Source organism: Etheostoma cragini, chromosome 1 (genome assembly GCF_013103735.1).
Source record: "Etheostoma cragini isolate CJK2018 chromosome 1, CSU_Ecrag_1.0, whole genome shotgun sequence".
Classification (NCBI taxonomy): Eukaryota; Metazoa; Chordata; class Actinopteri; order Perciformes; family Percidae; genus Etheostoma; species Etheostoma cragini.
In genome coordinates, this window is record NC_048407.1 from 13,599,364 (window position 1) to 13,609,413 (window position 10,050).

General features: G+C 39.9%; 1 protein-coding gene across 2 annotated transcripts in view; it reads left to right on the top strand.

The window, feature by feature from the left end:
- The window catches only part of rbm26 (RNA binding motif protein 26), a 13,978-nt gene extending 11,092 nt beyond the window's left edge, over positions 1-2,886 (top strand). The window contains exons 20-22 of one of the 2 annotated variants that reach the window (XM_034875628.1): positions 1,285-1,371; positions 1,575-1,688; positions 2,227-2,886. In XM_034875628.1, the coding sequence (XP_034731519.1) occupies positions 1,285-1,371; positions 1,575-1,688; positions 2,227-2,316 (291 nt within the window). In that variant the 3' untranslated portion in view covers positions 2,317-2,886. The remainder of the gene's footprint in view (positions 1-1,284; positions 1,372-1,574; positions 1,689-2,226) is intronic. The other variant, XM_034875619.1, reaches the window with a different exon arrangement.
- Positions 2,887-10,050: the final 7,164 nt, after the last annotated feature.

Consider the following 10,050-nt stretch of genomic DNA (forward strand, 5'->3'; position numbering starts at 1 on the left):
ATCAGCTGTGTGCTTGGCCAAGTGGTATTTCAGACTGGACGTGCTGTGATGATAGCTCGGTTCACAACGACAAAACACACAGCTCACTTTTGTCTTGTCAATGGAACCATTTGGCAACTTAAGCAGTCTAATTGGCGTCAATATCAGCGTCTCATGCACGCCATCCACTCAAAACGTAACGTTACTGTTCTTGGGCCAGCTCGCCAGCCCAAACAAGTGTGTTTCCGGTCTAGCTACAGTGGGGTTCAAAAGTTTGGGCACCGCATGCTACATTTTTTAGTAATGTGCATAAAGAAGCCAAGAAAAGATAGAAAAAATCTTCAAATGACAGATTAGACATTCATATTGTATGTCACAAACTTATTTCCATCATTTACACTTTCAAAATAACAGAAAACAAAAAGATGGTGTCCGCAAACGTTTGGGCACCCTGCAGAGTTAATACCTTGTACCCCCCCTTGCTTTGTGAGGGTCAACTATTTGCTTAGAAGAAGCCATGGTGCTGATGGTTGGGGCCAGGTCAGATGAGTCTGGGCATTTAAAACCTTAAGATTGACATCACCTGGTCTTTCTAGACGATGATGGAGAACAATCCATGACGCTGTCAGGTCTCAGCTTTCCAAAGGGGGGGTGCATGCTGTAAACTCTGCAGGGTGCCCAAACTCTTGTCATTTAATGCCTTTTGGAGATTCTTTCCATCTTTTCTTGGCTTTATGCACATTAATACATTTTTTTTACCTCGAGTGCCAAAACCTTTGAACCCCACTGTAAATCTAGTGTGGTGTTGTAGTTCTTCTAACGTTACTAGTTGTTGCAACAGCATGTGGAAAAAAACTACAAAGTCTGCTAGGCCAAAAAGAACTTCAACACGTTTAACTGACAGCACTAACATATACATATAATTGATAAAAGAATAAAAATAAGAAATGTATTCTCAAAAAATAAATTCAACATAACACTAGACATGTTCAACAGGATAGAAAGAAGCCTAGGCTTGTCTAGTCCTACCCATCTCATCTTCATCTCAGCCCCCTCCCCAAGTATGGTTTGAGGATCACACTGCCACTACTGCTTATTTTAACAGCTATAATACCACCAACTATTTCAAATCAAATGTTACAGTGAGAATGAGTTAATGAAGCTGCATATTAAGAGCAACTTGTAGATAAGGAAACAAACTTAAAGCTATATTTAGTACCTTAAAAATAACATAAACAATAATTGGAATTGCTCAGCAACAAGTCTGTAAGGTGACCAAAATGTTGTGTTTTCACAATTTTTAAGCAATTTGGAGAGATTGAAGATTGCCAGATTGATGAAAACAACCTGTCTGCAGTCATCACTTACAAGACAAGAGCGGAGGCAGAACAGGTGAGTCAACTACCAGCCATGTTTACTCAAATATTCTAGTGTTTAAGAATCCGACATTAAAAGGTATTTTCCATTTGGACTCCGGTATTTGGCACATTGCTTTAGCTGGAGCACCAGAATCCTCCACCTTTCTATGCTTGATGATCTCTTTCTCCTCTAATCAAGTTTTCCCCTTCTGCTCTCTGGGTTTTCCCCACCTGTAGGCAGCTGTTCATGGAGTGAGGTTTAACAACCAGACCTTACGCCTGGCCTGGCATAAGGCCGCCGCGACTCTCAGTACGGCGGATGCTGATGAGGCAGAACCAGAAGAGGACGAGGTTGGTGGAGATTTTTCACCGTGCATATATTTGTCTTTAAAGCATCCATGGTAGCTGATCGAGATTTGTGTTTTTGGCTATAAATATGAACTTTAAGGAGAGAGATCAGGCAGGATCTGCCATTGCTTTCAGTGCTAATATTGATCCTGGAATAAAAATCCTGTACGAAATAATCGCTTTCATGAAGATTTTTGGAATATCTCTGTTCAGATACCATACTGAAAGCTTATTAAATTTAATTCTTGTTGGTACATGTTGAGAACACAAGAGGGAGCCATTACACATTACAGCAAGGATTGCCTTTATGTGGCTTTTTTGCAGGGCCACTTATACTTTCATTTAGCAGCTGGCCTATCTGTTGCATGATACTCTGATAGCTGAGAATATAGTCCCTCTTGAGACCATTTATATAAATGCTGCGAGTTGAGTGCAGATGATGCTCCAGATAACAGTTCTTTCTGCCTAAAAGTGCATTTCCTTCACTTTGTAATCTTCTATAGAGAACATGAATCTCAAGTTGTTGTTTTTTGCCTATCAGTACCCAGAAGAGTCGCTGAGTGATGATGCATTACTGCAGGATGATGATGAGGAAGAAGACGACAACGAGCCTCGCTCCTGGCGCAGATGAAGATCGCCTGGTGGCGCTGGTGTGGAAGACCAGTAACATCCAGACAACTTCATTGGATTTCAATGCCTGTTATGAACCATCAAGGCACATTTTAGTTTTGCTAGATTTTTTTTTTTCCTCCTCACAAATGTGTATTTGGCAGAAGAACCATGTGCGAGGTTGACTAATTTTAACGTGTATACCAGATGCAACAATGGTGAATTTTTTTAATGCTCTTAATGTAGAAATAATTCTGTATTTTTTTTTGTTATTTCGGTTCACAAAACACATAGTTTGTCTGGACATGTGACAGCTGATCACTTAAAAACACCTTTGTTGAACTCTGTTTAAGAAAACAAAACCAGTGTTGTAAGTTGACTGACAGACTGTAGCTTTTGCAGAATAGGTTATATTAGGTTGACTGGTTTAAATGATCATGTGTAAATATTTTATGTCTGGATTTAAATGATTTGTGTGAAAGCTTGGCCTCTCAGTTCTTGGCTTTACTTTGGATTGTACAAAAAATAAAGAATTGAAATGGTCTAAAAAAAAAAAAACACTGCCAAAAAAAAGATGAAAAAAAGAAAATGACGTGGTGAAAAAAAACACTCGTATAAGAGCTGTGAAAAGACCATTTCAAATAACAAAAAAATCTTCTTCTTCCCCTAAAGAGCAAACTTCCTACAAAATTCCTACTTCTATCAAATCTCACTTTTTTGTGTATTGTTCCTTTTTGGGATTGGTAAGGTAACCTAATATATTGCACTGATTTCCATGCCAAGGTAAGATCATGACATAATCTGAAATGTTGAAAGTATTGCCTAGCCTAACAAAAGTCTAATACTTTAACAAAAATATACATGATAATACAAATGCAACAATAACTAAGAACATGTGTCTTCTTTGTTACAGGAGCTGTCTGTCTGCAGTATCCAGCTACAACTCTTTCTCCAACATTTAATAATGTAATGTTATATGTACTGTAACAGTATCTAAGTGCTGTTGTATTAAATTACTTTTTATTTATTTATTGTAGATGTTTTTATCTGCCTTGAGCCATCTTTTTTCAGTGGGTGAATGAAAATCAACAATATAGGATTTTAAGCTATTGCTAATTTTATATTTAATTCAAAGTAGAAAAGTTTCTCTGCGAGAACTTTGCTTAAATTAACATTAATGGTGTCTTGGGGAATTAAATGCAGTGGTGGAAGTAACAAATTACATTTACTGTTAAAAGTTACAGTTACTGTAACAAAGTTACATTGGGCAGTCTCATTTGCTTCAATATGTGTGTTTGTGCCTTCTGCAGCTGCTGTACAGTATAGAATAATATAATATAGTACAATAATAGGGTATTTAGAAGAGTATATTAAAGCGTGGCAATAACAGAATAGCGTATCAATGTATAAAATAAGGATATACTGTAACATGGTAGGCTATCTATCATATGCAATAGTACAATACAGTATGACAACAGTATGACGAGGTGGGCAGTCCTCTAGCTCATCAGTAGAGTGTGTGCCCCATGTGGGCTGGGTCGGAGTTGAGGGACCAGTCCACTTTTTTATTTATTGATTTGAGCCCCTTGTTAAATGGGACATGGAGGCACAACCAGCTCTTTGGTTTTGGTAAGGTTGAGCTTCAGGTAATTGTTGTTGCACCACGTAATTAAGCTCTCTGTTAGTCCTTGGTACTCCTAGTTGTCGTCAGTGATGCATACAACAATGAACAGAAAACTTTTGGATGTGTTAGAAACCAGACTTAAACTAGAAGTCTGAGTTTGAAGAGGAATGTTGCCAGAGCAGTTCCTTGAGGTGCGCTGGTTTTTGTCAGTCACAACCTCAGAGGTACAGCCATCAACTCTGAACTACTGCGGCCAGCCAGTAAGGTTATCCATAATCCAGGATGTAGCGTTAGTGTGCAGTTGTATCTCCAGAACCTTATTCCTTAGAAGGCACAGCTGGATGTTGAAAGCACTCAAGAGGTCAAAGAACATGACTCCCACAGTGCTTACCTGTTTCTTCAGGTTTGAAAGAGCTGTGTGTGTCAAGAAGATGGCGGCATGCAAACTGCAGTGGATCCAGGAAAGCCAATAACATGGTCCTCTTCTTTTTCACTTTGATGTAGTAGGGAAACACAGGTATTACTAATACCAAATTATGGCTCTGTTTTATTCAAGTTTCCCAGTAAGTCCTGACTGTTAAGGAAAAACTCAGGAGCAGCTCAACTCAATTTACATATGTGAACAAGGTTTGGGAGACCTTGACCAATTACACAGGAGCATTTAATGAACACTCAATTGAGGAGACAATTAAGCACATTCAACCACAATGTGTTATTGTGCAGTGCCGTTCCAACTCTCTGAGGTTCTTGTCTTCCTGAAGGAATATTTAAACTCATGCTAGAGACGTTACGTTTAGCTGAACCTTTAAGGTAAACAAAGATGCTAGTTCAGCATCTCTTTCTCTCTCTGGGATGCTAAAGTGTGGCGGGCCCACCAACCTCCAAAAAGATACTGTCCAGATTTAAAAAAAAAAAGGCTTTATCATACAGCCCGCATTCAACTAAATCTTTAGAGACATGTGTACAAGTATGGTGGTGGACTGGTAGCTGGAGAGGTGCCAGATCACCTCCTGGGCACTGCCAAGGTGCTCTTGAGCATAACACCGAACCCCCAGCTGCTCAGGGCGCCTGTCCATGGGCAGCCCCTCATTCTGACATCTCTCCATTTATGTATGGGTACTGAGCGTGTGTGTGTAATTCAGGCTTGTGCGTAATGTGTGTAATAACAACAGAGTGGAAACATTGTAATTTCCCCTTGCGGGATTAATAAAGTATACATTGTTATGATTATTATTACATAATTATACATGAACATGTTTGGTTATTAGAGACTGGCTGGAGATTCGTATCCCCTGACCTGTGACCTGGTGTTGTCTATGCTTTCCCTTTAGTCTCATCATAACACAACATGGTGTTTCCGGGAAATTCCACCACACTGACAATGTAACAATATTAGTATTAGTTGTTTTGTTTAGGTAAGAGGGATTTTGCTTCCGTAAGGGGTTAGTGTACACCTGCACAGAGGCTATCCACGGAACACCTCCCACAATCCCTCAGCCTTGACTAAAGGAGGACAAATAACCCAATCAGTGTCCACAAGTTTGGTGTTCCTGGGCCACCCCTGGTGCCTGTCAGGCTTGCAGAGATAATTGTGAGAAATCCGATTTGCTCTTGTAGAAAATCCACTGTTAATCATTTAAGCTCTTTTCCCCCATGCCACCAAAAAAAACACCTTCCCTCATTTCTCCCTCTTTCAGTACAGGAGTGTTAAATGCCCCCTCCTGTCGTCTCATTTACCTACTGTGGTGCCACCAAACTCACACAAGCATAATTTGCGATCAAACGTGCTGTTGCAGTTTTACCTGCACGCTTGTGTAGTTGTGTTACAAACCTGTAGCTTGTATATGTCATGTTAATTGGTTTGTTTTGTCACAAATACCCACATTTCCTGACAATTGTTCAGTAGCAATTTGTAGAACAGCTACACAAATAATTGTGTTACAGAAAATGTAGGACTGTGCCCCATGTCGTCTCGAGCCACTTCAGTGGTGATGTGACCGGCATGCAGTGTCTTAGCGCTCTGCCTGTCTCCCCTTGTGTCTCAGTGGGCAGAGGAAGTTTATATTCTCTGTGTGAGCTCAGGAAATATGGGCTAACAAGTTTACAGCATCTGTGTCATCCATTATAAAAATCTTTACTTTCTGATTTGTGTCAAGTAGACAAATGGCATGAAATTTTGAAATGAGCTGTAATAATGTATTCTCTCTCTCTCTTTTGTGTACGAAGTATGCAGATGAAATTGAAAGTATGTTCGACTGGGAAAAAAAATATGTTTATTTAAAGTACTTTTGTTTGCTTGGAGATTTGCTGTCTGCCAGTGAAAACGATTGTAGTATCTTTCACAAGTCCTCGGGGGCTCACGAAGTCGGTCATATGGATACACAACGACTACGAAAATGCATAACATTAAACACTTTTAATGTATTTATTCATATTCATTTGAATATCATCCCTGCATTTTTGCAACACAAAAACATTTCTGCATGCCAATTAGTACCAATTAACTTTTGCCCAATTTTGTAGAATAATGCCTACAAAATTCAACCTAATGGATGGATAATGTCCTAACACAAAGTGTGGGTCACTTATATATGTGTCTGTGTCTCTTATCTAATTAAGGCAAAGATTTGAAGGAGGTGTTTCTGATCTCAAATCACCAGTGACCCCTCCCAGTTCCTCTGTTCTACGCTTTCATATGCCTTTTGCCCCCATCGCTAAAATGCTAGTTCTCTGTAAAGCCATTAATATTTTATGTGATCATGGGCCTCCATAAGCAAATTTCAGTCCCTAGCAAGTTGAGCCAAAGCATGATTAATTTAGTATTTATACCCCGACAACCCGTTGAACAACACAGGCCCCCAGCCACAAAGCAAGGCACAGTTTGAGACAAAACTAGCAGACCCTAAATCATAATCAGCATAGTCATTCAGGATCATTTGAGTTTGGGGACACATTTTTTTCTGTAACTGCAGCTGCAGTTTTGGTGTGGAGTTAGTGCCTGTGCGATAAAGGCAACCTCAGATGAAAAGCTTCACTCGTAAAATGTAGTGTTCCATAAAAGAAACCTTTTGTTATTACTCACCTGCTAGACAAAAACACTCTTGTTTCTTCTAAAACCCCTCTCCATCATCCTCAGTTTGTGGGGAAATACTGCTGTGTTAGACATAACAAAGCCCTTTGACCTCGTCTGCTGACCGCACATCCCAGGTAACCCTGCGGGCAGGGAAATACCATCAATAAATCAAAACATGGCATCCCCGAAGCTGCAGATCACCATAAATGTCCTTCAGTCATGATGCAACCACATAGCTGCATCTAATCTGTTTACAACTGAAAACATGGCAATGCTTGGAGCCAACATATCCTGGACTGGAATAAAGGCTACTGTACTTATTATTATTATTATTATCATTGTATTATTTTTTCCTTCTTTTTTTGGGCACTATTTAAAGTGGATGTTACTCTATTCTCAGTAGACATTATATTTCCAGAGCAAAAGTTTAATTTGACTAAAACTTACGAATTGATGTCCCAATTTATGATCAAGAATAGTTGACAATTTGCTTTCACTCATTTGCTTGATTTCTTTACCACATTTATCTCACCAGATCTGTGTCAATCCAGTAAGGAAAGTAATTTCAAATCCTTTAAAAGTAAAGTTTGCGATTCTAATCCAATACAGCTTTTTGTTGTTGAATTCATCTCCTCAGTGGCCGTTAGCTTTCCGTTCTGTGTGTGCTATGAAAGAAAAACCTGGTGTTCCTAAACATCCCTGGCTCTGTAAATGGAAAACAAACAAAGTGCTGGAACGCGCCACACAACATTCCGTCCATGCCTGTGCACAGGACAGGGGAAAGGCCATGGATGTATAAACAGAAAGGCAGCGGGAGCGAGAGGGATGGTCAAAAAGGAGAGCTGACGGCTCATTGTTTAGCTTTCCAGCAACTTAACTGTTTCGGTTCACTTTCAATGCTCTCACAACATTTTCCGGCCACAGCAGTTTACATCGAAAAATCTGTAAAAAGCCACTGCACACTACCTCCTCAGCATTAACCAGCAGACAGACACAGTTAGCGACTAGCTAGTGAACATAGTGGAGCGTTTAGCAGCTAAAGAGCAAGATGTTGGTAAAGTTGGTAGAGACCAAAAACAGAGCCAAAAGGGAGTAATTAGCCAAATCAGCGGACCAGAGGTAGCTTTCAACTGACGTCTTTGGGGTAGCTTCTTTCACCCATAAATTTGCATGCCTAATACTGTAGCTAAAGTGGAAACAAGTCATGTGACTGGACATGGCGAGTGGTTCTTATCTGCAACATCCTCTTCCCTGTTAGGATGAGTGTGTTATTGCTGTACATCATTCAGAATGTAATCAGGCCTTACACTAACATGATCACTGTACGGTTCAACTTCATTAAAGATAATCTCTGCACAGACACCACTGGACACAGCAGGCCCCGCCCTCTGCCCTTGCTCCTGTCATTGATTGGTGGAGTGATTTGCAGCGTGTAATCCAATGCTCTGTGACAGGTTGTAACTGAGGTTAAAGATGGCAATTTAATTATGTGTCAGAGGTCACATTAAAAGCTGACCTTTGACCACAAGACTGATTGGAAACAATGGTGTGTTATTTGTTTGAACTGAACAACATAACATTACATAGATGAATATGAGTGCATAATCACAGGAGCAGTGCTTTTTCTGCATGTTTGCCTCTTTGAATTCATCAAAAGTTTTTTTTAGTCTGCACATGGCAGCAGCTCCAGGCCAGAAAGGGTCAGGTATTCACATTGTTGTATTAACACTTTGGATGACTGGCGGCTTGCTGTAGCCTCATACTTAACGGACACGTGAGAATGGTTTCGACTTCTCATCTAACTCTTGGCAAGAAAGCAAATAAACTCATTTCCCACAATGTTAAACTATTCCTTTAAGGTTACATTTACTATTCATGTCTCAGATGTTTCCCCCCAGTTGTTAAACGGTGGGTATGAAGCAGGTCTTTGTTTTAAATATAACCTAACTGATTCTTCACATCATCACTTTGTGTTTAAATTAAAGGAATGTGGCTCTGACTTGTTTATGATACTGTGAATGAGTACAAAGTTGTTCTGTTGTGTCATTAGGCCCCTGGGTATAAGCACACATTTCTATAGCCAGCCACATATGCAAATGATAGGGCAATTGTAGATATACAAATATGTACCCATAGTCCACACGGCCTAATGGGCTCCCTCCCTCTGGCTAGCTCAATGGCTCATTTAGATATCTGCTTGGTTTATTATGTGAATAAGTCATGCCTGGCTTGTTACGACCCTCTAGGTTCCTGTTTCTGCTGTGTCGCTGAGATGTGTGGCGCTCAATTAGACGGCCTGGCTAGCAGAGTTAACCCTTTGCGCCAGATAAGCTGTTTTTTTCTCAACCAGATGGGGTTGGTACAGTATGGGCGGTTCCAGACAGGGATCAAAAGATCAATCCTAATACAGTGATACCGGGCTGACCTCTCAGATGTAATAAAGGTGCCATCTTTCACCCTTGGGGCCTATTAAGAGCCTCCCACTGCATGAACAAACCCAGTATCTTTAAATTAGCTGACTTGCTTGCCCTGCAGGTAATTGCTTTAGTTTATCAATGTTCAACACAATGTATTACTTACTCGAGCACCAGTAGGATCATGGTGTTAATGTCTTATGTGAGGAGACCGGAAAAGGCCTTTGTGTTTGAGAGCTTGTGTACGTTTGTGTATGTATTTATGTCCTTGCAAGTAAAGAGAAATAAACACAATGACACCAAAAAGTCAAATAACAGTTTTATTGCCAGTGGTAGGTTTTTGTAATACATGTATAGACATAATGATAATCAAGATAATAATTAATCAATTGGGACTATTTGGACCAAATTATGACCTTTCATTTGCCTATACCTGAGTGTGCATCCATGTTGTATGTATGCATAGCATTTATGGGTGATCTTACTGTTGCCTTCGTGGTGCAACACTTTATGTCCATCCCAGCTTCTCCTCTATCTGTCAGTGATCATTAGAGCTCTAGCACTTGTTTCAAAACTTTATATGACAGCGAACTTAAATGCCTTAACAGGTGCTTAGAGAAGATTGTTTTTCATTTAACTTAAAAC